The sequence below is a fragment of the Amorphotheca resinae genome (assembly GCF_003019875.1).
Source record: "Amorphotheca resinae ATCC 22711 unplaced genomic scaffold M430scaffold_13, whole genome shotgun sequence".
Classification (NCBI taxonomy): domain Eukaryota; kingdom Fungi; phylum Ascomycota; class Leotiomycetes; order Helotiales; family Amorphothecaceae; genus Amorphotheca; species Amorphotheca resinae.
This window is the reverse complement of record NW_020194483.1, coordinates 459,282-486,197: the sequence shown is the minus strand read 5'-3', so window position 1 is coordinate 486,197 and position 26,916 is coordinate 459,282. Positions and strand designations below refer to the sequence as shown.

The following is a 26,916-nucleotide window of genomic DNA, read 5'->3' as shown; positions in this document are numbered from 1 at the left end:
AGGGACAGGAGGGGGAGTAGGGATGCTGTCGTCAGTAAGGGGAGTAGGGACAGGAGGGGGAGTAGGGATGCTGTCGTCAGTAGGGGGAGTAGGGACAGGAGGGGGAGTGGGGATGCTGTTGTCAGTAAGGGGAGTAGGGACAGGAGGGGGAGTAGGGATGCTGTCGTCAGTAGGGGGAGTAGGGATGCTGTTGTCAGTAAGGGGAGTAGGAATGCTATCGTCAGTAGGGGGAGTAGAGATGCTTACGTCAGTAGGGATAGGCACAGGGATATCGATGCCAGTAGGGATGATGGTAAGGTCACTATTGTCAGTAGAAATATCACTAGAGATAACACTAGAGCAGTCGTCAGCAACAACATGAAGGGGCTTACTAGAGATATTGGTCCGTGTCGGAAGTGGGTGTAAGATATGCGCGGGTGGACTATAGATATCGATTTTGCCGTTAGGATAGCCCCAGGTACCGGTATGGTGGAACCATTCCAAGTAGGTCCGGGGCCTGGAAGGAAGAAGTCCCTCGAAAGGGTCGCGCCTGTGATTCGTTGACGTAAGCCAGGCAGGCGTTGGGTAAGTACGTCGGGGAGGAAGAATAGGTGAGCGAGGGGGTTTCTCCTCGGGGATGCAAGGAACAGGAGCAGGACGAGGTTGTGGTCGAGAATCGGTGAAGCGTGAAGAACACCTGCTACCGCCAGAAAGACTCCGAGGAGCAATCTTGCGGCGTTGAGGAATCTTTGGGCGAACATCGAAACTAGGAGAAACAGCAGCAGAAGAACCAGAAGCAACATAACCAGAAACAGCAGACACGGAAGCAGAATCAGAAGCAGCACAATCAGAAGCAACACAGGAAGCAGGACGAGAAGAACCAATAGAAGAAGCAGGGTAAGAAACAGTAGAGGGCGCAACAGAATAATCAAGACCAGCAGGACGAGAAACAGAGCAAGGGTCAGAAAGAAAAGGATCAGAAGAAGAATGAGACGGTACAGAAAACTCAGACGAAGTGGGGGGATAACAAAATGTTTGGGGAGAAGGAGCAGCAGAACGAACAGGAGTTGCAAACCAAGGACGAGGAGAACAAGCAGAAGATGGAGAAGAAAAAGTGAGGGCAGCAGTATAGGGGGGCTCTGGATGGGGAGTACTGAGGGACGCAGGGAACCATACCTTCTCAACGTTAGTGGCCCACTGGGGCGCATCAACCTGCTCCTCCGCCTCCGACTCTACACTTGGCAGAACCGAAGAGGATTTGAGCAAGTCGAACACAGATGACCCAACGGAGAGTCGGGGTGAAGGGGTTGTTGCAGGGACGGCTGAAAGCCAGTCAGTAGTCGACTGCTTCTTGACTTCAGTGGGGAGGACAGGAGCCCAGCTGGTGAGTTCCTGTATTGTAGCTGGTGTGATCGAGTCATCATAGCCATAGTCTAGAGACTTGACCACTGATGTCCTCGAGTTAGGAGGGGGAAGGGGGGGAGGGTTAGAGGACTGATACCTCTGATGCTGATGCACCGACGCGTTGGAAGGAGGGCGAGGAGGGAGAGGGAGGGTAGAGGACTGGTACCTCTGATGCTGATGCACCGACGCATTGGAAGGAGGAGGGCGAGGAGGGAGAGGGAGGGTAGAGGACTGGTACCTCTGACGCGAATGCGCCGACGTGATGGAAGATGAGCTGGGCGCCCCAGGAGCACGCCCAGAAGAAGAAGTGATACGCACAATGCGAGACATTGTAGAGTATCTTGTTGCTGTCAGTGATCCATTACAAATGAATGGAAGGCGTACGCATGTGTTGGAGTGGACTTACGAGAGAGGGGGAAACGGATGGAGGAGAAGGAAAAGGAAGAAAAAGTGGGCGAAACGAGGGATACTTATACTTGCAGAGGATCACCAGCGCGCCAAATTGGCGTGTTATTTCAGAGTTCAAAACAAACAAGACAGAGTCCAGAACAAGCAGGTTCAGGTTCAGAATAAGCAGGTTCAGGTTCAAAACAATCCGGATCGAGGATAGAGGATGACGATTTTTATGGCTGGGCCTGGCGAAATACCCTGATGGTTGTTCGTAGACCAAACTCAATACTGATCAGGCAATGAACATCTGGCATAACAAGAAGCCCTGAAGGGTAGGTATCTTGTACAAGAAAATGATCAAAACAATCCGGATTGAGGATAGAGGATGACGATGTTTATGGCTGGGCCTGGCAAAACACCCTGACGGTTGTCTGTAGACCAAACTCAATATCGATCAGGCAATAAACAACTGGCATAACAACAAGCCCTGAAGGGTAAGTATCTTCCACGGGAAAACAATAACCAGTAATCAATATCATCCGTAGGCTTCTTATCTCATGAAGATATTGGAAATTCTAGCCGATAAGATTGAGTTTTGATATCATATCCGAGGAAGGAGCGTGCCTAGGCCCGTAGATTGAAAGAGAAAACAATAGCAAATGTAGAACAGCTTTTGGTGACTTACCACAGCAGATCGATCATTGAAGTTGAAATTAAGCCCTGAAATCATTCGAATCAGTTGACAAACCCGAGAAGGATGCATGAACGAAGTCGCATGAACGAAGTCCTTCCCAACGATACGACTTCGATACACCGAGCACTGGATCTGCAAAGATGCCATACAGATGAACTTCAAGCCAGCCTGAAAGATATGTATCCCACAGGCCGCCACGTCCCTTCTCAATGATCTCTTATGGCGGCTTTGGCTAATGGAATCTGCAACAGAACCGAACGGTGATTTAAAGCCAAGTGCTACTATATTCAGAGATAAAACAACCTCGGACCGGAGCAGGTTGAAGGCAGCATCCCCTTGACAGAATTCCCTTTCTCTGATGCCATGATATTTCAAGAAATTGGACAAGTGTTCGTGATGAGTACAAGGAGATAACTGTCGAGTACTGATGGAGAGCAGTCGTCTCTAAACAAGGCAAAGATCATTTATCAAGTACAAGCTGCACACTAGGATCGCGGCAGGCCATATAGAGGGAGATCCTAAACCAACTTCACCGGGGTTATGGTCAAGTAACTTCCACCGAAGAGTAGAAAATTGGGGACATTTTTGCTCTCCTTCTCCTTGTATAGAGGGCTTGAGAATTGTGACCTTCATTTCTGCCCCTCTTCTTGACGTTGAACCATCAGCAAGAGCAAATAGGGAAACTCGACGAGGTGTCGTTAGAATTGGAATTGTGGCTGGGTATTTTGCCGAGGATAACAAGATCACGTGTGAACTGATCGAGATAACTGCAGTCCTTTTCTCTCCTTGGCCGACTGTTTTCATCCAATATTCCATGGAAGCATCTTCCAAAACTAGGAGAGCTTGGGAGCAGCTGCCGGATCTTGTGATGCGGAGATGAAACCGGATTGTGAGAGCTCTGGGGTTGGGCCTGTTGACAAGAGATTGTATCACTGGAATGTGTGAGAATGAGTTATAAAATGATTGCTCCCACTTGGAAGTTGGTCGACTGCAACCTTAATCAATACCTAGCACTGGCGGAGGGTATGCTGATCGAAGAGGATGTACCCAGACATGAAGTTGACACTTGGAAAGAGACTGTAGGATGTCTGAGGAATTTCATAAGATGCTCTCCTCGGCGAAAGTATGGGTGGGTATATGTGCCAAGGTCAGGTTCAGCTCCAGTTGCTCTCGTATTGTTTTCCAATCTCTTGACTGTCCTCATCAGAGAGGTCAATTGCCTCGAGAGGAAGAGGAAGTGCAACGCCGAGATCTATGTTGGATGCAAAACATAGGGGGTTGGTCTTCCTGCCTAAGGTATCTAAGGTGTTGTCTTGGAGCGTAGCCTTAATTACCAGGCATTTATTATTATACGGAAACGCAAACTCCGTACTTTCCCTTCCAAGGACTTCCTGAACATGAAGGAAGCCAAGTGAGAGTTGCGTAGGTCAAATAAATTGAAGCGTTTCATTATTCGAGCTTTTTGATTTATGATATTTATCATCGGTCACTGGGTGCCTTTTCTAAGGTACTTTCTACCAATCTTTTGTGCTTTTACGGTTCTCTTTGTTCTTATAGGTATCTGTGTATCTTCGGTCACAACAAGGAAACACGGCCTGCTGGCCCAATGGCAAGGCGCTTGACTACGAATCAAGAGATTGCAGGTTCGATCCCTGCGTAGGTCACATGTTACGAATGAACACCTGTTCATTCATCTTTTTCTTTTTTGGCTTTTTGGCTTTTTTTCTTTTGGGCCTTCTGCTCAAATTGCTGGGTTGTACCTAGATGGAACGCTTTCTTTTTCCATTTCGAATTTTTTTTTATTTTCAACCCCCCCCCTCTCTCTCCTCCTTTCACATTGACGATTCCCGCCACGATGACAACGTACACACACGTCTTATTATTAACTGAGGCTCTTGCCGAGCTTCGAAAAGTAGCAAGGCGTATGGAGATGGATGGGCCTAACTCGCAATTGATTCCATAATGTTGTCCACGAACCTCGAGGTCCCAGATGTTGCGCTTGGAGTGGGACAACCTACGCAAACATTATTATACAAAACACATTAATTCTTCCCAAAATGTCTTATGGTATGTATCGTATTCTGCGTCAGCCATCAAATTGGTTCAGAAACTCCCATTATATAAAATTGCTGAAGATAAAGATCTCCAATCCTTCGGAACCCCCTACAGCATTCAACCTTCAACCTTCAAATCCTAACTTTTCCCACAACAATCTTCTCCTTTACTATTATACACATGACTTGGGATATCACCTTAGGGGCGGGGTTTTGTTGCACATCGCAATCGACGCTGATGTCCCAGACGTTGAAGGCGTTTCAATGGCGATGACCTTGTCAATCACGTGATTTTATGCACGTGAGTGATATCATAGGTCGGAAACGAGAGTTTTGTTGCACATCGCAAGTAGCGTTGACCTCCTCGGCGCGAGATTGTCATCACGTGAGCATTTGATTCCGGCGTGTTGACTTCCTTACCTAACTAAGTACCTTCAACAGACTGAGTAGGAGCTTGGAAGGATGTTCAATGAATGACATGCAGAAGCCAGATTCGAAGCACGTAGAGGGAAACTGGCCGGCCTTTGCAGTATTTTTTTCGAAGTAACAATCAATCAATCAATGTTCTTGCTCGCTCTTGGCCTTCAGCAAGGAGAGTGAAAATGGGATTGTGAAAAACATATGGAGAAGTTGTCTGATTCGTAGAAATGGCATTGAAATGCCCCCTATATTCATTGCATGATGCTACTCTGGATAAATTCCTGATACAGAGGTGTCTCGTTACTTTTACTCATGGTCTACCGTTTATAATAATTTCATGAAGGTATGATGTATTGAACGGAAAGCTGCCTCCGCCTCCGCTTCGCTCCTGAAGGAGCCTCGCCCTTTGAAGAGCGCCGCCCATGCCTGAGCAAACCTTTACCATTTACCGCTCAGCTGCTCAGCTGCCTTATATGGAGTAGGTAAGTTGTGTGGCTCGCCGGCGTTGCCGTCCTGTGGACCTTACTCTGCGGCACGGTGCGAGAGGGTCGCCGGCCATGATGCGAATATTACTTAATTGCTTATTAGCTGGTGCAGAACTCAGATCCTCTCGAATTACTCACTTGCACTCGAACGATTTGAGTTGAAGCCAAGGTACTTTGAAGTCTTCAGAGTTGAAGTCTTTCAAGAGTACCTTATCTTATTCTCGTATGATACGAGCGGCAGAATACAGTTAATATCCTGGTAATGCTGTATAAGGTAATCAAACATACCGTAATCGCATCATGTCCCTTCCTCCCGCCTTTTCTCTTTTCTCTCCAATTCCTCTTGACATCTCTTATTTCCGTGAATCCTTCAAAGATGTTCAAGATGTCAAAAGCCTCAACCTTGAACCTTTTAGCCTCACGATCACGACATCCAAGCCTTTCCTCCTTTCTTCAAGGCTCACGCTGTCAGCAGGGCGGGCATCCCGAAACCGAAGATTACTGGTTGATGGGCCCTGTTCATCCCCCCACTTCCCCATAGCTGCAACTCCGGAGTCCAGACAAGCTTCGAGCCGTCTTGTCAGGTACCGTGAGATAAGGCCCACTGGCCCCTTGTTCCGTACTGCGTACATCTCTTCTGTTTCCGAGCTTCCTCATCCAGCAAATCATTATTAATTTGGATTCTTCTGGATTGCCATGGTATCGCGGGCAGGACCCTGCAGATTGTCAGTGACATGGGCCAAGGCGCCCATAGATGGGATATGCAGAGACAGTGCAGCGATTAGATTGCTCGCGCCATTCCCTGCTTCGCCGTGTAATCGTCACCGCTGAAGCTATCGTGAGCTATCGTGAGCTATCTCAAGCTTCTACAGGATCTACAAGATCTTGCCCTTTTCTCTTTTCCTCCTCATTCTTTCCTTTTATTCTCTTTTTTTTCTCGTCCTGTACAACTCGTCGAGATGTTGCTCTCTACCCTCCTCAGCTTCGGCCTCTTCCTAGGCAAAGCGTGGGCAATTCCCCCGCACCCACACCCACCCGGGCCCGACCATCTGGGCGCCGTTGCTTCTGAGAGTTCAGTCTGCTCCAACATCGGGATTGACATCCTGAAGGAAGGTGGAAATGCCGCCGACGCGGTATGCCGTTCACCCCCCATCAATTGACGACCGCGAGCTGACGTGCGTAAAGCTAGTAGCGACACAGTTCTGTGTCGGGGTCATTGGCATGTACCACTCTGGAATCGGCGGTGGAGGATTCATGCTGGTCCGCGCAAGCAATGGGAGCTACGAGTTCATCGACTTCCGGGAGACGGCCCCTGCTGCGGCCTTCGAGACCATGTACTCGCCGCCGCTGTCGAACTCGAACCTCTCCCTCTACGGCGGGCTGGCGAGCGGAGTGCCTGGTGAACTGCGCGGACTCGAACATCTGCACAAGAACTACGGAACGCTGCCTTGGAAGCATCTGGTCCAGCCAGCAATCAAGTTGGCCCGGTACGGATTCACGGTGACGGAGGATCTCGTCCGGTACATGGAATCTGCGACGGCCGGGTCCTACGATTTCCTCACGTACGACGAGACCTGGGCGCTGGACTTTGCTCCTAATGGCACGAGGGTTGGACTCGGCGACACCATGACCCGGAAGCGCTACGCCAATACCCTCGAAAGCATTGCTGAGTACGGGCCGGATGCTTTCTACCACGGTGCAATTGCGAATGCCACCATCACGGCATTGCAGAAATCCAATGGGACCATGACGCTCGCGGATCTTGCAAACTACACCGTCGAGATCCGACAGCCATCCAACATCACGTACCGCGGCTTTAAGATCCACAGCGGGAGCGCCCCATCGAGCGGAGCGGTGGTGCTGAGCACGCTGAAGATCGTGGAAGGCTACGATATGTCGACCCCATCGGCACTCAACCTCTCCACGCACTACCTGGACGAAGGCATGCGTTTCGCATACGGCCAACGCACCCTCCTGGGAGACCCGACATTCCTCCCCAATCTCACCGCCTACCAGGAGAACATGGTGTCCGAACAAACCGCCGCCGAGATCCGCAGCAAGATCGAGGAGTACCACACCCTGAACACGTCCGCGTACGACCCGTCCGGATTCGGCATCTTGACTGACGACGGGACATCGGCCCTCGTCGCCGCCGACTGGACGGGCCTCAGCATCGCCGTGACCAGCACCATCAACACGCTTTTCGGCAGCCAAGTAATGGTGCCCGAAACGGGCGTAATCATGAACAACGAAATGAACGGTTCGTCTCCCCCTCCCCCCTTTCTTCCCTCCTCCCTCCCTCCTAACTAACTCCCCTTCCCACTCCCAGACTTCAGCATCCCCAACACCACCAACGCATTCGGATACGCGCCCGCACCCGCGAATTTCATAAAACCGCACGCTCGCCCCCTATCCTCCATCTCACCCACCATCGTCGAGCTTCCAGACTCCTCCCTATATCTCGCGCACGCCTCCGCCGGCGGGTCCCGCATCATCACCGAAGTCATCCAGCACCTCTGGCACGTGCTCGATCAGAACCTAACGTCATCCCAATCGCTCGCGCAGCCGCGCATGCACGATCAGCTGTCCCCGAACCTGGTCTCGTTCGAGTGGGGCAGTGAGATCGAGGGCGTGCAGGGGTATAGTAATGAGACGGTGGCTTTCTTGAGGGATGTTGTGGGTGCGAATGTGGGGTGGGTGGCACCGGGCAGTACGACGGCGCAGGCGTTGAGAAGGTTGAGAAATGGTACGTTTGAGGCGGCGGGTGAACCGAGACAGTTGAATAGTGGGGGCTTTGCGGTTTGATTGATTGTCTTGAGGTTTGGGGGGAGGGGGGAGATATATATTCAAAAATGTATGTATATAGGTACATGTATATGCCGGATATGTGCAGCCGGAATAATACTAGCTAGGTACCTACCTTAGGTAGGTGGGTATCGAACTGTACGGCATTTCGAAGCAAGGAGTTGGAAAAAAGAAAAGGATATGATATGATATCATGGAATGAGAATAAAAGGAACGTTCTCATGTTTACTCCAGCCCAAGAAAGAAGCTGTTAGTAGATGCATCACAAAACAATCATCTTCCAAGTTTATAATAACATTGTATTCTCATTCACTACAGTTTAATTACAAGGCAGGAGTACCAAAGGCGCCTGGAACGCGTTGCACCGTCTCGGATCCATAGACAGATCCATTGAGTGCAGAACGTTCCTCATAATTTCCACTCTTCGAAGGGAAAAGTTCGGGAGGAAAATTTCAGAGGATGGGAGAAAAACGTGAAAGCATGTCGTGGTTGCTTAAGGTATTTAGAGGAAGAAGATGCCCGCGCCTGACAAGACCACCGTAGAGAGATAAGCCACCCAGCACCAAGATCCGAGAGACAACGAAGCCTGGACAGCGTTTCCAGCACTCTTCTTCCCGCTTGCTGTTGAGCTGCTGCTGCTGCCGGTGCCACTAGCGGCTCCAATGTTGCCGCCTGATGCTGCTGCTGATGTAGCTGCGGCGATGATGCTGGAGCAGGATGAGGCGGCGCCAGCTGGCTTGACCACGGTGGCATTGCCGCCGAAGTCGCAGGCGGTGGCTGCTGATCCCTGCTCGAGGTAGTAAGCATTGAAAGCGTTAGAGAGCTGGTCCTGGGCGTTGCAGCCGAGGTATGCACCGTATGTGCCTTGAGTGGTGTTGAACGCAAAGCCTGCGCATGCTTTGGGAGACAAGCTGCAGACATTGCCGAAGAGCTCGCCGAGGGTCTCGGGGTCGAGGTTGGGTTTGGCGACGCACTTCAAGGTGCTCGTCATGCAGTCGCAGACATCCTTGTTCGGTGTGGGAGGAAGGCCAGTTGCTGCTACCTGCCACTCGGAGCCAACGGTGGGGCAAGCTTGACCGGCGGAGTTGGTAGGAGTATAGGCGGCGGCGCTCACCGTAGATGGGGAGATTTTATGGATCTGAGAGGAGAAAGCGTTGAAGTCCTTAAGTTTGCTGACTGTGTTGCCCGAGACGGAGACCAGACCATAGTCGTTGGCTTCTTCGAAATACTCGTAGACAATGCCTCCCGAGAAGACGACAGACATCTCAGGGCCATAAAGAGCTGGGATTTCGGAGAAGTCTCGTCCAGCAGCACCGTGAGCGTCTCCGGTGTTGCAACCGTACTCAGCGAAGAAGACGGGGACGTTGTAGTCGGCGAACTCCCGGGTGTGGTTCTGGTAACCCGAAGTAACATAGTCCGAAGGGTCGCACCATGAGTAGATGTTGTATCCCCAGAAGTCAATTCCATCAGCGTGGTCACCGCAGTTGAAGTATGCGGCCACCTCGGCACGGATTGTAGCATCGTCGTCAGCAGCGTAACCAACACCCATGGTACGGTATCCCTTGGATTTGATGTAGGCCTTGGTGTCGCGAACAGCGGCCTTGACGAAGGCGGAAGCGGGAGTGTAGGATGCATTGTTGGTAACTTCGTTACCAGCGAAGAAACCGATCACGTTGGTGTAGTTGGCCAAGGAGTCGACGACGGCAGTGTATCGATTGTAAAGTTCGAGGTTCCATGATGGGCTCTCTCTGTTGATGGAAAGCTTGGGCTCCGAAAGATCGCTAATCACGTAGATGCCGGCAGCATCGAGCAAGGACATACATTCAGAATGATCTTGCGTGGGATCGATAGCGTAGGTTCGAATGACATTGGCACCGAGCTCTTGGAGTAATGGAACGTCTCGTTTGCAGGAGGCAGCGTCGGCAAGAGGATCGTTGTAAACAGCTTTGCGTGAATTAGCGGGATGCCCTTCATTTGAAGATCTGTTTGCAGGTGGTCAAGAGCATACTGTTGGTGGATTGGGATGTAGAACCGGCGGCGCCGACACCTTGTTGATAAGCAACGCCCTTGATGAAGAATTGGGTGCCGTTGGTCTTGTAGAAGAACTTGGAGCCCTGGATAGAAGAAGGGTCAGTCGGAGTAATGGGCAATGGGGGACTGACGGGTTCTCACCTGGATCACGATGGGGTCGACGGCCGCGGACGCGCCGTTGAGCAGCAGGGAGGCCGCGGAGAGCAAGGAAAGGAGGGAACGACTGCCCGTCATGGTGGGCGAGGAGAAGACGGGGTTGATGGCAGAGAACGACGAGAAGAGGATTGAAGGAGGGAGAGGGAGAGGGAGAACGAAGGTCGAAAGTCGAAAGTCGAAAGTCAGAAAGAGGCCGAGCGAATGTTGGAAGTAAAAAGGACAAGTCAAACGAAGGAGGCGAGTCAAATCTGCATGCAAGAAGCAGAGAAGTTTGAAGTTCGAAGATCGAAAGGGATGGCTGGAAACGACATGAGATGGCGGTGGGCGGCGCAGTGAGTACTCCGTAAAACGCGAGTCACGCTGCTTTTGGCGCCGGCACCGATAACACGCCGGATTACGATACGATTACGGCACTGGTGGCGCTTTTACCCAGCATTTTACCCTATTCCTGCACGGAACTGTGCCTGGTGATTGGGCCAGCAATACGAGGTCATGTAAACACAGGGAGCCGAGGACACGGGGGCTTAGGGCGGCGCTACGAGCAATTACTCCTGACTAGAGATGTGTGTGCCTGAGGCAAGGAGGGGCATGCTAGACAGAACTGGGAAATCCCGCCAGAGATTCCGCTCACCCCTCGGTCTCTCCCGCTGATCGCAAGAGGGCCAATAATACGCGTAAACGCGATAAAAGTGTTCTAATGATAGCAAATATAGGTAATATTACGTCAGAATATATGGGGTGGTGCACCTGTGGCAGGCTAAAGGTACACGAAGCCCTCAGGGCCTCACCATTGTTACAGTTTGCGACCTACCGTAAGGTACGCCTTGGGTGCCTTAGGTATCACTCGAGCTATACTGATTGAGGCGTACAAATTCTAAGGTAACTGTGCGTTAACTGAGGTGATTCTAAAGTGCGAGATTTCTCTAATTAAGCCACTGTGGTATATTCCAGGTTGGTGGTAGGTGGTAAAACTGAGGTGTTGAAATCCAGGCACGTGATACAGCTAGTTGCTGATTCTAGCGGCTCGCTTACCGAATCTCGGATTTCGCGCCACACAAAAGCCTTGTCGATTTCACACCTTCAGCTTCACGCCTTAACACCGCAACACCACACCCAGCCCCCACATCTTTCATACCTCCACACCCCACACTCTCCCAAAGCTATGGCGTCACCGCAGCCAACAGAAGAAGATTACAACCTCCCAAGCGAAGAACGGCGAGCTCTTCTTCAGCGCTTCCAAGAGGCGCTCGGTGATGTACCCCCCCATTTCTGGGCCGCCTGTCAGTTGTGCGATATGAAGTCGCTAGAAGCCTTGGTCAAAAGCGCTGAGTGTTGCCCGGATCTTCTTGGCCTTGTTATCGGACAAACTGGGAAGGAAATGATCGCATACTGTAAGTTAGATAATCTCGGGTTCCTCTCTGTATACTGCAGGCTGTAGCTAACGTTCTATAGGGAACCAATCCGCCCTGGCGTCGTCGCGTACCACGACACCTCAAACATCACCAAGGTTTGGAGCATCTGGATTATCATCTACAGGATCGGTATCGTCTCTCGGAGGGCCATATGGTAATTCTCCACCTCCTGCAAAGAGACGCAAGACCAGCATAGATCGGTCTGAACTAGAGCGAGAGAAAGTGAGCCTTGAATTCCTTATCTCCCTACTCACTCGAGCTTCTACCTGGCTTGTATTTCTTCGTCTAGCTTAGAATGTGCCACTCTCCCGAATTGTCGTTGTTAATGTTATTGTCGTTGTCAATTCTCTTCTCGTTCTCAATTCTTTTCTCGTTGTCAATTCTCTTCTCGTTCTCAATTCTTTTCTCGTTGTCCATTCTTTTCTCGTTGTCCATTCTCTTCTCGTTAATGATTTTGTCATTGTCGTTACTATTTGTCAAGTATTCTTTCGAGGTTATATTCTGAACACGCGCCGGCCTCTTTTGCATCGTAGTTGAACAGTGCGGCTCTGGTTGAATATGTCCTCTCGTAGGGTCCCGAATGGGATATTGGAGTCTCCGGCGCGGCGCTTGGCCTTCAAAAGGTCCCTAGTAGGAGCAGCTTGTGTATTCCAGTCTTGGAAAACAAAGCGAAGGAATTTCTGCTCGCTCTATTTGTAAAATGTACCGAGAGTTTTGCAAAGTTCTTCTAAGATTGTCCGAGAACTAGAAGAAGAATACTGTCTGGGTAGACCAGGACGAGAAGTATCTTGAGGTGGCTCTGATATCCTAGAGACCCTAGTGACGTAGGAAGGGATCGTGTGCCGCGTACCCTTCTTTGGGACTACGCTATCGAGGTCCTTGTGGTATCCAGTATGCCCTACTTTCTAAACTTGATTGCTAATACAATAAGGCTGCTACGCGAGACGGTTTCGCCTGCGTGTTAACCCTTGATGATATCTGTGAAGTGGCGCACATATACCCGTCTTGTCTCTTAAAAGAAGAGAATGATGCGTTTGGTAATCGCCACATGTTTTGGCGGCATTTGCAATTATTCTGGCCCAAAGAAAAAATCACCGCTTGGCAAGAGCAACTCTTCCCGGGCGACACATATGACTGTGGCATCGAAACAGCTAAAAACCTCATCACTCTTTCGGTCGCCGCACACAGGCTTTGGAACAAAGGAGCCTTTGCCCTGAAGCCTATCTCCGTATCTGATGATCATACTACGCTGAAGGTCCAGTTTTTTTGGCAGATAAAACAACCAGAGGTTGAGACTCAACCAACGATAAGTTTGCTGACCACGCCATCATCTACGAAAGACCTTGAGCGTTTTGGTAGGAGCCGCCTGGTCCATGCCGATTTAAGTGACGGCCTTCTAAAATCAGGAAACATATTTGAGATAAAGACCGACGATCCGGATAAGAGACCGCTCCCAAGCTTCGAGCTGCTCGAGATGCAGTGGTTTCTACAGCGAGTCACTGGCATGGCAGGTGCAGTAGATGTGGAGGTGGATGTAGGAAAGCAAGATCCGGACGATGATATTGAGGATTTTCAACTTGACGAGGTAGTTCCGGGACAAAGGTCTAGACCAGGTCAAAAATCTAGAAGTGATGCTGCCGATGAATCCCCTCCTACGCCTGATGCAGACAGGTACCGAAGCCCTAGCATGGAGGGATCTAAGTATAGCACGGAGGAGGATGAAGCGCAAGGAGGAGTGACTATTGTACAGTACTAGGTCTGGCCTGTTAATTCACCTAGCTTGCTATCTTCACAAAGCAGATGGAAAAAAGAAACCCGTTTTCTATCTATTTCTCTACCTCCCTTCCAGTAACTGACAACAATTTCGATAGATTGGAAATGCTATCTAGAGCTATGGTTCTACTATGCTAGATGAACTGCTAATGTTGAGCGCGAGAATATACGAAAGTGCGCTTCTTCATACTTTTTCGCCTTTAACCAACACCGACTTGGTGACTTTTGATGACGCATCGTCCTCCTCAAGTCGCCTTTCCTAGCCATCTATCTATCTTTTAAGTCTTTTTTAAAGAAAAGGACGCCCGTCCGTTCGTTCGTTAGGAATGTTGGGGGAATCAAACTGAGGTACCCATACGCCATCGATCGATCGGTCGATCTAACCAATCGTTTCCTCTGACAGGTTCGGGAAAAAGAGCCTCTTGCTCTTTCCTTCACTCGCTATCTCTGTCTCTTTCTCTCTCTCTCTCTCTCTCTCTCTCTCTCTCTCTCTGTCTCTCTCAGTCTCTCTCCTTAAAGCTCGTGGGGAAGCCGCAGCTAGGATTACTTCTTTATTTAGATGTTGGAGGATGGGGTCTTGAAGCGTTGCGGGATGAAACAAACGCTAAGATTTGAAGCTTGGGGGCTGCAGCGAGGATATTGGTGCTGCGCCGTTATTATGACAGCAATGTGTAAGAGCCATGGATGGATGGCCTTCTTTCGTCGGTGGTGTGTTGCGGAAATTGGGCTGTGCGGATCTTGAACTCTTGAGATTCAAGAGAGGCCAGCTGCGAGGGAATGAAGCCTTCGTACTTGCACCGGAAGCCCGGGTCAAGAGCGAGGGCAAAGTCTGAAAATCTCTAGCCACTCTCTTCACGATTAAGTTCCTGTTGACTATCATTCTTCTCGATGCGAACTCGATAAGACTTCTCGACTCTGATATCAGCAGCATCGCCGTCTGATTTCCTCGTCGCGGTCTCCGAGTTCGAGACGGTGGCCTGGCTCTTGACGCCGTCTCGGCGGAAGCTATGCAGTTGCACTTCGTCGGATACGGGCATCGAGTCGCCGGTGTGGCGCGTGTACGAGCTTCGCCAATACCGGGATCCGTGACGGCCGCGGAAGAAGTTCAGGATGGGTTTCAGGGTGGGGATGGAGCCGCAGACGGTGATGAGGAAGAATTCGGCCGTCACCCATGCGAAGATGTCGTAGGTGGCCCAGGTGAAGTCGGACCGGTTGGCGAGTTGGGAGAGGTAGGACGTCTTGATGCCGGAGCAGATGGCGGTCCTGCGATCACTGTTAGCTACCTGCTTGCGCTGTGAAAGGGATGATTCTGCGTACAGGATGTTGAGAGCAAACACGATGCACAGGGTGGCCTTCTCCTGGAACCCGATCTTCAAGCTCCAGAAGATAGTCGAGGGGATCAAGGCCAGACTTGCGTCAACGAAGGTATTATAAGCTGTTTCTCGGTCAGTTTTTCTTTAGGCTTGATGATGGCAGTACGATGCAGAATCAGCCTACCCCCCGTGAATGTCCCAAAGTCGGCCATTATGGATGGCTTTATGCAATGGCCTTTGATCCTGGTATCCCACAACGCCGCTGCAGGTCTGCATTGCGCGAACGTGAGCACCGAGCAGGATATACAGACCATGCACACCAGCACCATGCAAAAGACCCACAGATACACCTTCTGCCACACGCGGTGGGTGTTTTGCATAATCGCCAGTATCAGTGCTGAGACGGACACTTTGCCCGCAGCGACGCCAATGATGCCTGTTGTGCAGGTAAGCTTGATGATGCTCATGCAGCCCTACCACGGGTAAAATCATACCAAAGACCTGCGCAGTCCAATTGAGCAATTGAACTTCGGCGATGACATCCGGACCCAGAGGCATGACATCCTTGATATGCTTTTCCCCTCCTTTCAGACAGAGGAGCGTGAGGGAGATGGTCCATCCGTAGAAGCACAGCTGCGCGCACGGAATTCAGCGAAAATCCACGGCGGAGAGAGAGAGGGGGGGGATGAAAGGGGGACGGACCAGCGCCACGAGCATGAAGAGATCATCCCAGCCAATGATGGCTTTCCGAGCACGGAAGACGAATCTCAGAACGATGGTGATGCTCGACACGACGGTGCACACCCACATCAGAGCCATGAGGGACGGACCTCGGTTGGGCACGGAACCTGATGATGGGGCCGCGGTAGCCATTGTTGCTGTGGTCTCCAGAAGCTGTCTCCTCGCGAAAGAGTGGTAAAGGAGGCGAGTTTCTGTGGCTCTGGGGGGAAAGGGGGAGAGGGGGAGGTGGGAGGGCATAAATAAGTAATACTTTTTGTGTACATCAAGACATTAATTGTTGTATCCCTTCCAACTACTACTGCCCTCCCGACGACTCCGTCCCAAGATTGTCCCATGTTTTTCAACTCCCCGGCCTGAATCCAAGCCCATTCCATGCTAGATCCTCGCTCTGAGCCGGGGGGTTGATACAGATTCTACTATTCTACGTACAAGGCTGTCCCTCGCGGTGGGTCAAAGCCCGAGAAGGTGCAAGTTCTATGCCGTGACACCGTGCTATCAATTGCAGCAGTAATAAGAACAGTAGTGGGGGGGCACAGGTACGTGAACATAGCGTTGGTAGATCTCTCCACGATGGCACGATCCCTTCCTGTTCAATGAATTCGCTGCAGAACCCGAACATTGGCTAACGGGCCGTTCGGTTTTGATAGCACCATGACATGAAAAGGGGGGCTGCTTCTTGACTTGGCCCCGTCCGGAGACATAAAGGTAAAAATCGGGACCCCTTTTTCTGGGACCCCTTTTTCTTCATTACTCTATATACATCCGTCTCCTATGCAAGCCCCGAGTCCCCCAGGGAACCACTTGTGTAACCTGACTCGTCCCAAGGCTGATGATCCCCAGGTTTGTGGCGTTGAGGAGAGAGGAGAGTCCGAGGACAGACGGGGCTCTATCTGTGCGTAGAAACACCAAGAGGGGGAAATTTCCGCGGCGGGACAGATGATGCTCGATGATTGGCTGCACAGGGGTGCCGATCCTGCTGGGACGATCGGCGGCGGGATTACCCCGTAAAGATCGCTCGATGGCTGGGCGATTAGGTGATTGGCGGGGCGGAGCGGGGAGGGGCGCTCTGGTCCTCCCCTGGTCCCGGTCCCCTTGCTGGTCCCTCCATGACGACCTATAGGGTGCGCTCCTCCCCGCCACGCCCCGACCCGTGCACGCCGGCTCACGAGTCAGTCGTCTCGGCCTGAACTCCCGTGTCGAACTGGCCCTTGACTCGATGGTTTTTATGTATGTATGATTTGTGTCTGTATGTATGTTATTTGTGTTATTATTTGTGTTTGTCCCTTGGCCAGTGGCTGCATGCCATGCATCTAGGGACTTCCCCTGGCAAGCCTCAGCCTTGAATCCTTGAATACTCCTGTAATGACCCCTCGCCCCTCACTCCAATAGTCATTATTAATCCCACCTTCCATACCGACGGCTCCGAGTCATTATTCTTATTCTCACTACTGTCCTGACCTGATTCATATATCATATATCTGTTGATCACTATCAATATATCCATCCTGTTATCGACATCCCGCCATGGCCGACGGGAAGATCGAAGCCCAGCCCGCCGTCCTGCTCGACCAGTTGCGCGCTCTGGTCGCCAACCCCGAGGCCTTCGCGTCCGACAGACAGGAGATCATCGCGTTGGCCCGCCAGGCCGCCGTCGCGCTGGAGGAGCCCTTCGAGACGCTCCAGAGACTGGTCTACTCCGTAAGTCAGGCTGAATGACTGACTCGGGAGCCTCCCAAGACCGCTGACGGATGCCGTGTAGCCTCTCCCTCTCATCACGGCGCGAGTTGCCCAGGACCACAAGATCTTCCAGACCCTGTTGGAGAATAAGGATGCCCCAACCAGTGCCGCCGTCCTGGCCCAGAAGACAGGGATCCATCCGACACTCCTGGATTCCCTCCTCGAGTACCTGACGACGCAGAACATGGTGGGGGAGGTCTCTCCCCAGCAGTACACCCCGACCAAGCTGTCGAACCTGCTCGTCGCACCTCTCTTCGTCGATGCCGTCGTTCACTTGTAATCCATCCTGTTCCGCTCTGAGCTTTCAATCCATTGTCTGATCCTTTTTCCTTCTCTAGCCACGATAACTGTCTCCCGGCCTTCAACGCCCTCAACTTCTCTCTAGCGCACCCCTCGGATCCGCGCACCCCCTTCGAGATTGGCCACAACAGCCCGACGGACTTCTATACTTGGCTCGAGACCCACCCCGTGCAGGCCGGTGCCTTCCACCGGTTCATGGAAGCCCAGTTTGCTTCCCTCCCAACTTGGCTCGATGTCGTCTCTTTCCCCGATGAGTATGCCCAATCGGCCAGCCCAGAGACCCCAATCTTCGTTGATGTTGGGGGTGGAATCGGGCAGCAGGTAGGCTGATTGCTTCATTGTCTTCGAAATGGAGAAGTTTGAAGAGATGGGGACTGGACCCCTTGATCACAACGATTGATCGGTTTTGTGAGCTTGGCTGTAAGTGAGAAATCATCACTGACAGATAAAAAACAGTGCGTGGCGTTGAAAAAGAAATTCCCTTCACTCCAAGGAAAGATCATCCTCCAAGACCGCGCCGCCGTTCTAGAAAAAGCAATCGTAGGAGACGATGTCGAGAAAATGCCATATGACTACCTAACCGAACAGCCCATCAAAGGTAACTCTCTCTTATCCATTCCCATCCTCTCCTCCCCTCACTGACCAAATTACCCAGGAGCACGCGCCTACTACTTCCGCCAGATCTTCCACAACAACAACGACGCCACCTGCCAAAAGATCCTCGCCTCCCTCCTCCCCGCCCTCGGCCCCTCCTCCGTCATCCTCATAGACGAGAAAGTCCTCCCCGATGAGAAACCCTCCGGCACGTCGGTTGAGTATACCGCGGCTCTCAGCTTGGCCATGCTGGCTATGTTCAAGGCGCTGGAGAGACGAGAGAGTCAGTGGAGAAAGCTGTTGGGGGATGCAGGGTTCGAGATTCGTGAGATTAAGAAGTTTACCGATTATGGGGATAGTGTCATCGTGGCGGTTAAGAAATAAGGGAGGCGGTTTCTGAGATGTGATAAGATGAGATGGAAGTCTGGCGCTCTTGTGATTGAGATTGCTTTATCGTAAGACACTTCTTCCTTTATAGATAGATAGATACTATGTAGGTAGGTGTAGGTAGAGGTAGCTAGGATACGAGATGAGGTAGGCAGGTAATGCCTGTTATGACTTTTTGAATATGAAATATACGAATCACTATCATGCGTTACCATCCCGCATCTACCTACCTAACCTTACGCACGGGCAGCCCTACGTATAGTACCTTACCTTATAGTACCTCGTATTCGCAATCAGCCCCATAGTACGTACCTTACCTTACCTTATCCACCTACCTACCTACCTACCTGCCTACCTAGGTAGGTACTTCGCACAGTACCTACCTAGCTTATGTAATCCACGCTAGTAAACCCAACCTCACCTCTTCAACTCCTCCTCAAGCTCCAGACCTGAAGTATTGCAATTGATCCCCAATAGATCAAATAAATCATCTCTACCTACTTTCTACCTAACGCCTCCTCTTCTTTCTCTAGATGAGCAAGCTTTTGAAGTTTTGAAAGCATGGAAATATATCTCATGAGTCCTGAGTTATGAATCTGTCTGCATAAACCCGGAATGAATTCTTTGATGGACTGGACTGGGATATGGGTAGCTGTGAAATTTTTAGTTTTTAGTTTTGTCTGCTTGCTTTATGTTGTGCGAAGGATGGGTTGAAGGATGGGTTGAAGTCAACCTCGATGAAACGAAACTCAGATATGCCATGATATAACCATATCATGGTACGGAGTATAAGTTATCATGTGTACCTAAAGCAGAGGATCCATTGAATCTTTCGGATCAAGAACTGAGAATGAAGAAGGAGTGATGGGGATTAAGAGGGATGGCGAGGTTGGTGTGCTATGCTTGGCTACTAGGTATGGTATCCCAGGTATGGAGAAGAGACGGAGAGCAGGGGTTCTTGTTGCATATCTTAAGGTATCGTCGACACTCAGCTTTGGGATTTAGCATCACGTGCCAGTGTACGGGTGAGAGGAGAGGGGGTTTTGTTGCACGTCGCACCACTGCCAAGCGTCGGGGTGTTGAAAGTCGTTTTGATGATGTGGCTGTGGGATTGAGCATCACGTGCAAGTACTTGTGATGTGGTGAGAGGGGGGTTTTGTTGCATATCGCATCTGACGTGTTTCCCTAATGTTGATGCATGTTTTGAAGAGGAGGGGCTTTGTTGCACGTCGCACCACTGTTAAGCGTCGGGGTGTTGAGAGTCGTTTTGATGATGTAGGGTTGATCTCAAGTGCGAGCGTACTGAGCAGGGGTTTTGTTGCACGTCGCACCTGGCCACCGTACTTGGAACATTGCTTTTTGGAGTGCCCTACAAGCCTTTGCTGCACATCGCATTAGCGATAGTCCTAGGGGTGATGAGAGTGAGTTGAACAGCTGTGGGATTGAGCATCATGTGCTAGGATACACGTGATATGTATGTCTTCACGTGATTACATTATCCATTTTTGGCCTACCCAAGGAATCAACCAAGGGGCTCCAGGGGGAGCTCCTGAGGGATTCTACAGCTGTAATTCAAATGAGATACTGTAATCATTGGCAACAACGGCTGGAGTAGATGGTTCATATCTTATATTAGCCATTCAGACTCTCAGTCTCACTTGCGATACTTGCGTTCAAAGGATACCTAAACTTGGGGGCACCTCCTAACTCACGATATCAACTTAATCCAGTGTGATTTGTGATATCCTAATTTTCATTGATATCTCCTAGTCTCCATTACTGGAGTCCTGCTCTGATGATACAGGCAGGATAACATGTCAAGATCTACTTCTGTTGATAACATACCCTCAAGCGCTCTACCTTTCGATCAAATTCAACCTTCTCCTAATAATGACCTGTTCCTCTCTCTTCAACACGTGCTAGAGAAAGACCACAGCGTACTAGCTGTTGTTGGCCATTTCGATGAGCCTGTCGTGTGATTCGTTGAAAAGAATCCAACCTCCTCCTTTTCCGAAAATGCTGCCTCCCATTGGTCGAAAAAAATCCGACCTCCTCCTTTTCTGAAAATGCTGCCTCCCATTGGTCGAAAAAAATCCGACCTCCTCCTTTTCCAGCGCACCGCTACCATTGGCCGACGAGCGTCCGATCCCGTGACTTACGGGCAGCGCCCATTGCAATAGGGGTGAATTGACAATAGGAGAAGGCCAAAACCGACAATAGGAGGGCGACATTCACGCTCGATTCTCCTCGTCTGTGAATAATCCATCCACACAACCACAATTCCAATTTTCCCACCCTACTAATTTCTGTCAACACCAACCACACTTTCCTTCACCACCAACAACCACAAGCTCTCGTACCAATTCAACTCAAGCAATACCAGATCTTGTATCAATCCTTCTTTACAATCGTCAAGCTCACTCACTCACTACTCTATTCAATTCCTCCTATTGATCCACTTCTCTAGTCAATCCCACCAACAATACTCTTCTTGCGATCAAGTCCTCTACGAGTTCTTGTACCAACAAGAGAACTATTAGATCTTGTATCAACTACGAGATCTTCAATCCTTCTTTAGAGTCATCCAACTGACTACCCAATTCCTCTTACTCTCTCTCCTCAATTCCTCTTACCGACTTCTCTCTCTACTCAATTCCACCAAGCAACCGCTTCTTGCGACCAGGTCCTCTATTAGGCCCTCTACAAGTTCTTGTAAGTACGTACCCCCTCAAGCACTGGAAGATCTTGGGCTAATCGTTCTTTACAGTCATTGAACTTCTTATTCTACTCGTACCGACTCTTCTACAAGTTCTTCTTGTAGGAATTCTATTTGAGACCAGATCTTGATCTTCGATCAAGACTTCTTCACAGTCATCCAACTCACTCACTAGTCTACCCATACCTTTCAGCGACTCTTCTACGAGTTCTTGTACGAATTCTACAAGATCTCGCACCAGTTCTACTCAAGAACTACCAGATCTTGATCTTCGATCAAGACTTTTCTACAGTCATCCAATTCACCCATTCCTCTACTCATACCCCCCATCTCCTTCTCTCCTCAATCCTCCTATCCTCTTCTCCATCCAACTCTCTATCAACCAACCTCTTAACTCAAACTCCCCACAACCTTCTTTACCTAACCCCACCTACCAACCGCAAATATGGTCGGCACCGGTAGATACAGACAGGAGCAGATCCACTTCATCGTGCAGTCCAAGCGCCAAGGCATGTCCAACGCCGACATTGTCGTCCAATTCAAGCTCCGCTGGGTCTTCCACGACTTCACCATCGGCAGCGTCAAGTACGTCGTCAATAAATATCGCAACGATCCTACGTAAGTGTTCCCTTCCCCGCAATGCATCCCACCACCACACTCTCTAACGAAAAATCCAAAATCTAGTTATGATGCCCCCCTTGTCATGCCTCCCGTTCTGCAACAGAACCAGGCTTATCACAATAACCTTGCCATGACCGCTGCCATCGCAGCCGCTCAGGAGTTCACCCGCGCTGGCGGTGTCCTCCCCGCTGATTTCCCCGGCTTCGTCTCTGGCTCTGGCTCTGCCCAGCAGCAGTCCTCCTCCATGACCACCACCACCACCACGAACCCGCAATCTCAATCCGGATCCTCCATCCAGCAGCCCATCAACCTGGATGACTATCAATACAATGCCTATCAGCCCCTGGCCCCAAATTCTGAATCCCAGCCTATGGCGCCGACGCCAGCTCGCAATCCGAGACACCGCCGCACTCAGGGTCGTGGTCGTCAGTTGGTCGGCACTTATCATCCGGCTCCTGCTCAGTGGATGAGAGCTCAGCAGCAGCAGCAGGAGGAGATGCAGGATGCACAGGAGGAGATGCAGATGCAGGCTCATATCATGGACGCGTTGAATGCTGCGACGCAGTTTTTGGATCCTAATTTGGACCCTAATTTGTTTGCTGATGGTAGTCAGTCTATGATGGCTCCTCCTCCTCCACAATCTTCTTCTTCTTCTTCGAATGCCGCAGCGGGAGCTGCACAGCAGTTCATGAACCCTCGCACTTCTCCGCAGTCATCTCAGCAGATGCCTTCTTATGGCTCGCCGGGAACCCAGCAGTTCATGAACGATGACTTTTATGGTGCGGCAACGCGCAATTCTCCACAGTCATCATTTCAGCAGATGCCTTCTTACGACTTGTCGGGGTCTACCCAACAGTCAATGAACGACAACTTTTATGGTGCTGCAACTCGCACTCCTCCACAGTCATCACAGCAGATGGCTTCTTATGGCTCGTCGGGAGCTGCACAGCAGTTCATGAACCCTCGCACTCCTCCACAGTCGATGAACCCCCCTCCTTCTCCACAATTTTCTCATGGCGCGGCGGGATCTATCCAGCAGTCCTTCGACCACAATATGTATGGTGCTGGAAATCAGTCTATGGCTCCTCGTTCCTCTCCACAGTCTTCATCTCAGCCGATGACCCCCCGCCAGTACGGAGGAGCCGCTTCTCGCACGTCTCCACAGTCTATGAGCATGAACCCTCCTACCACTCCACGGCCATCTTCTCAGTCGATGTCTGCGTACGGCTTGTCGGGATCTACCCAACAACCCATGACCCCCCACCAATACGGAGATGCTTCTCGCACTTCTCCACAGTCCATGAACCCCCCCACCACTCCACGGCCATCTTCTCAGTCGATGTCTGCGTACGGCTTGTCGGGATCTACCCAACAGCCCATCACCCCCCACCAATACCAATACGGAGCCACGTCTCGCACGTCTCCACACTCTTCATACGGCTCGCCAGGATCTTCTACCCAGCAGCCCATGACCCCCCAACACTACGGAGCCGGCAGTGTATACCTAGCTCCTCGTACCTCTCCAGAATCCATCCGAGAGATGACTCGTCGCGTCTCTACGCCGTCCATGTCTTCTCGTTACGACTTGCCGGCATCTACCCAGCAGTCGATGAACCCCCCGCAGTCGATGGCTGCTTATGGATCTACTCGTCAGAGTAAGATTACTCAGTATTATGGCGTCAGTGGTCCGCAGATGACTCCTCGTGCCTCTCCACGTCCATCTCAGTCCATGAACTACAATCAGTATGGTGCTGGTGGTCAGAATATGGCAGCCTCTCGTGCCTCCCCACAATCCTCTCAGTCGATGGCTCGTGCCTCTTCACAGTCCTCTCAACAAATGAGCCACAACCAATATGGTGCTGGCAGTCAACACATGGCCGCTCCTCGCGCCTCTCCACAATCCTCTCAATCGATGGCTCGTGCCTCTTCACAGTCCTCTCACCAAATGAACTATAACCAGTATGGTGCCGGCAGTCAACACATGGCCGCCCCTCGCTCCTCTCCACAATCCTCCCAGTCGATGGCATCTTACCAACCATCCCCCAGTGCGACAAACACCGCTCGCCAACGCCCTGCGGCCAGTCAGGCCAATCCAAACCCATATCCATTTGGCAATCCTGCAATGAACCCTTACCTATATCAAGGCGGTACTCAGCAGATGACACCTCATCAACATCAAGCCGGACAGCCAATGGCCCCGCGACGATATTCAGGACAGCCCATGGACCCGCGCCAACTCCAGCCCGGTAGACAGCGAATGGGCCCTTATAGCCCCCAAAACATTCGTCAGACCAACATACCTCCCCAAGACGTTCTCACCTCTGGTACTTCCCAATCTCAGCCCGGTACTTCTTATCCCCGTGCCGGCGATCAACCAGTGGCTCGTTCTCGCCCCTATACAGGTAGTCCTGCCAAAGCTGCTTCCGGATATCAGGCGTCCCTTCTGGCGAAAGGAGTCCCTCCATCCGCGGGGTCAGGTCCGACTACCACCCCTCTCAAACTTACTGGCATTAGTCAGACCCGACCCCCTCCAACTTCCGAGGAAGAATTGAGGGCAAGAAAGCTGCTCTTTGCGCAGGCTTTCAGCCATGTCGTGTCGAACCCAGGGATGTTCCCTCCCTACGAGCCTTCGGCGGAACCGGTGGCTCCGGTCTCCCCGGTGGTAGGCAAGAAGAGAAAGGCGGACTCGCCTATCTATGAAGAATCGGCCTCAAAGCGCCGGAACGTGGCTGGCTTTGCTGCAGAGCAACCGATTCTTCTAGATGACGATGTCGCGACCGCTCCTTCGACGCCGCCACAGCTCACTTCTTGTCCCCCTGCGACGGCACCGCTAGCTCCGGTAGCCCAGGCCGACAAGAAGAGGAAGGCGAACTCTCCGGACTTCGAGGAACAGGCCTCGCTGGAGGAACCGGCCTCGAAGCGACACGACGTCGTGGGCCTCGGGCCAGCAGACCCAGTGGACTCTTCGCCCTCAGAGGAGGCGTTCGAGCCACTGCCTGCCCCCGAGGGCTATGACCCCGCGGTCCTTCGCCGCATATTCGAGGGCTTCTTCCCGTGCAATGCACCTTCGACAAACCCCGTCCCACCTGCGCCGGGGGGCCAGGATCAGGACCAGGTCTCTGGAACTTATTTCCAAGACCTCGTAGAATGCGGGGAAACTCCAGTCGAATCACCTGCGCCGGGGGGCCAGGGGTTCGCGGATGAGTACCCAGACTACGAAGGGTACGAAGTAGTGGAAGAAGAGGAGCAACCTGCGTCGTGGGACCAGGACTCCAATAGTGTGGCCTCGATCGACGAGGAGTCTGAAGAACCGGCCTCGCCAGCCGGGGAGGATTTCTCAGAGACCGATTCTCTCTTCGGAGACGACGGGGAAGATCTGCCAGCCTCGCAAGCTGATGAAGACTTCTCGGAGTCCGACTCCCTTTTTGGAGAAGGCTCCCTCTTTGGAGACGATGAGGAGGCGCAAGCTCCTCTGCCTGTTACCGAAGAGTCGTCGGATAAGCCCCAGGACGTCCCGTCCCCTGGGCCGGTCATGCCACAGACCGTTAAGGGCAAGCCTCAGGAGTTATTCCCGATCCCTGAGCCGGATATCCAGGAGGAATCCGTTATGGGACGTCAGACATGGGCGGAAAACTTGGTAAGTCTATTTCTCAATCTTGATGCCCTGCCACACAATACCCCAGATACATGCAATTCCCTCCCCAGAAATCCCATTCTCCACTCTGTCCTTCCGTGAAGAAACCATAGCTAACTGATCCTTTCAGGACGCGTTCCTCAAGTTCGACTTCCTCACCGAGGAAGGTTACGAAGAGAGAGAGCAAGCCTTTCTCGCGAACGCGCCCCTCGATTTTCCTAGAGGAGAATATGCCTACAATCGCTGAGGCTATGTTGCGCCTCCCATTCTGGGTCGCTCCTCATTTCCGATGATGGGATTGTATCGCGGCATATTTCCTAGCCTAGCTCGTGCTCGCTTTGCTATTGCAGCACGGAGACTAACGGTTGTCGTCGTGTCAATGAATGAATGTCGCCTTTCTTTTGCGCTGGTTTTTTTTTTCGCCGCCATACCCACCATACTTCATATTGTCAGCCCTTTGGGAGTTACTGGACAGAAGTTTTTGGGGGCGTGGAGACAAATTCGAAAGTTGATGTTTCGATCTTTTCTCATCCAATTCTTGCGACCAGCCTTCGAAGAACCACCACACAGCTCTTCTCCTTCCCCTCTCCGACGGACTTTCATCACGGAATCCCGTCATGGATATTCCCAAAAGCTCCTTTCGACGCTCTCGGCTTGCACATCCTTTCGATTTTATGTCATCGCGGCTTCGATCTCACGACGCAGCTGAGCAACAGCGTTTCGGTCGCTATTCCTGGCGAGGAATTTTATTACTGTGTTAGACCATCAAAAAGCACGAGGAGCTTATAAGCTTTTTTTTTTTCGATAACCATTCCTTCCTCCCTAGAGGACGAGGCGTTTTATAGAGTATGTCGATTTCATCATCATGACTGAATGAATGAAATGAACGACATTTTCGCTCTTCCTCATCAAAACCACGATTCATCAGACTCACTCACGCATTGCTGTTCCAGAGTCACACCAAAACCAGCATTCATCAGACTTGCCTGTTTATTTCACCCTGGAGGCAAGCAGCCAGGTATTACTCGATGCATTTATTCATCACTGTCATCATTTTGCTTTACTGGATATCAGTCAGGGACATCCCAATCAAATCAAATCAATTACCACGAATGAGCACGAATGAAAAACGACATTTGGCTCTTTTCCTCAGGGAGAGCCTGACCAAAACAAAACCACGATTCGACGGGCTTGCGCATATCCTGTTTTTTTTTTTTTGCTCCGGAGAACTCTATTACTCTATTACTCAAATCACTCATCATGAATGAAC

The 26,916-nt window shown here is 51.2% G+C and overlaps 10 protein-coding genes across 10 annotated transcripts; 6 read left to right on the top strand and 4 right to left on the bottom strand.

Annotated features, from left to right (window-relative positions):
- Positions 1-6: 6 nt before the first annotated feature.
- Positions 7-1,713, bottom strand: M430DRAFT_22838 (hypothetical protein; the record flags this gene model as incomplete). The annotated part of the gene is made up of 1 exon (XM_024864777.1): positions 7-1,713. A coding segment is annotated over one exon (1,707 nt), but the record flags the coding sequence as incomplete, so codon positions are not given.
- A 4,668-nt stretch (positions 1,714-6,381) lies between these two features.
- On the top strand, positions 6,382-8,492 carry M430DRAFT_128689 (hypothetical protein). The gene is made up of 3 exons (XM_024862075.1): positions 6,382-6,559; positions 6,612-7,686; positions 7,756-8,492. The coding sequence occupies exons 1-3, from the start codon at positions 6,386-6,388 to the stop codon at positions 8,229-8,231; spliced, it is 1,725 nt and encodes a 574-aa protein (XP_024716996.1). The 5' UTR covers positions 6,382-6,385; the 3' UTR covers positions 8,232-8,492.
- Positions 8,493-8,692: 200 nt separating this feature from the next.
- M430DRAFT_128687 (carbohydrate-binding module family 43 protein) lies at positions 8,693-10,666 on the bottom strand. Its single transcript, XM_024862074.1, has 3 exons — positions 10,404-10,666; positions 10,240-10,345; positions 8,693-10,175 (listed from the first exon to the last, which is right to left on the bottom strand). Exons 1-3 carry the CDS (start codon positions 10,494-10,496, stop codon positions 8,734-8,736), a joined length of 1,641 nt encoding a protein of 546 aa, XP_024716995.1. The 5' UTR covers positions 10,497-10,666; the 3' UTR covers positions 8,693-8,733.
- An 849-nt stretch (positions 10,667-11,515) lies between these two features.
- M430DRAFT_187230 (hypothetical protein) lies at positions 11,516-12,478 on the top strand. Its single transcript, XM_024863934.1, has 2 exons — positions 11,516-11,809; positions 11,871-12,478. The coding sequence occupies exons 1-2, from the start codon at positions 11,581-11,583 to the stop codon at positions 12,122-12,124; spliced, it is 483 nt and encodes a 160-aa protein (XP_024716993.1). The 5' UTR covers positions 11,516-11,580; the 3' UTR covers positions 12,125-12,478.
- On the bottom strand, positions 12,116-12,358 carry M430DRAFT_53981 (hypothetical protein; the record flags this gene model as incomplete). The annotated part of the gene is made up of 1 exon (XM_024868434.1): positions 12,116-12,358. The coding sequence occupies one exon, from the start codon at positions 12,356-12,358 to the stop codon at positions 12,116-12,118; it is 243 nt and encodes an 80-aa protein (XP_024716994.1).
- Positions 12,479-12,802: 324 nt separating the features above from the next.
- Positions 12,803-13,667, top strand: M430DRAFT_37407 (hypothetical protein). The gene has a single exon (XM_024867120.1). It carries the CDS (start codon positions 12,879-12,881, stop codon positions 13,584-13,586), a length of 708 nt encoding a protein of 235 aa, XP_024716992.1. The 5' UTR covers positions 12,803-12,878; the 3' UTR covers positions 13,587-13,667.
- A 397-nt stretch (positions 13,668-14,064) lies between these two features.
- Positions 14,065-15,834, bottom strand: M430DRAFT_128683 (hypothetical protein). Its single transcript, XM_024862073.1, has 5 exons — positions 15,619-15,834; positions 15,411-15,549; positions 15,101-15,352; positions 14,921-15,038; positions 14,065-14,866 (listed from the first exon to the last, which is right to left on the bottom strand). Exons 1-5 carry the CDS (start codon positions 15,787-15,789, stop codon positions 14,443-14,445), a joined length of 1,104 nt encoding a protein of 367 aa, XP_024716991.1. The 5' UTR covers positions 15,790-15,834; the 3' UTR covers positions 14,065-14,442.
- A 1,191-nt stretch (positions 15,835-17,025) lies between these two features.
- On the top strand, positions 17,026-18,672 carry M430DRAFT_147371 (hypothetical protein; the record flags this gene model as incomplete). The annotated part of the gene is made up of 5 exons (XM_024863060.1): positions 17,026-17,355; positions 17,417-17,670; positions 17,733-18,015; positions 18,151-18,292; positions 18,350-18,672. Exons 1-5 carry the CDS (start codon positions 17,182-17,184, stop codon positions 18,670-18,672), a joined length of 1,176 nt encoding a protein of 391 aa, XP_024716990.1. The 5' UTR covers positions 17,026-17,181.
- Positions 18,673-19,543: 871 nt separating this feature from the next.
- On the top strand, positions 19,544-19,823 carry M430DRAFT_37406 (hypothetical protein). The gene has a single exon (XM_024867119.1). It carries the CDS (start codon positions 19,556-19,558, stop codon positions 19,811-19,813), a length of 258 nt encoding a protein of 85 aa, XP_024716989.1. The 5' UTR covers positions 19,544-19,555; the 3' UTR covers positions 19,814-19,823.
- Positions 19,824-21,836: 2,013 nt separating this feature from the next.
- M430DRAFT_271468 (hypothetical protein) lies at positions 21,837-25,958 on the top strand (the record flags this gene model as incomplete). The annotated part of the gene is made up of 3 exons (XM_024865532.1): positions 21,837-22,009; positions 22,076-25,649; positions 25,777-25,958. 3 exons carry the CDS (start codon positions 21,837-21,839, stop codon positions 25,891-25,893), a joined length of 3,864 nt encoding a protein of 1,287 aa, XP_024716988.1. The 3' UTR covers positions 25,894-25,958.
- Between the last annotated feature and the right edge of the window lie 958 nt (positions 25,959-26,916).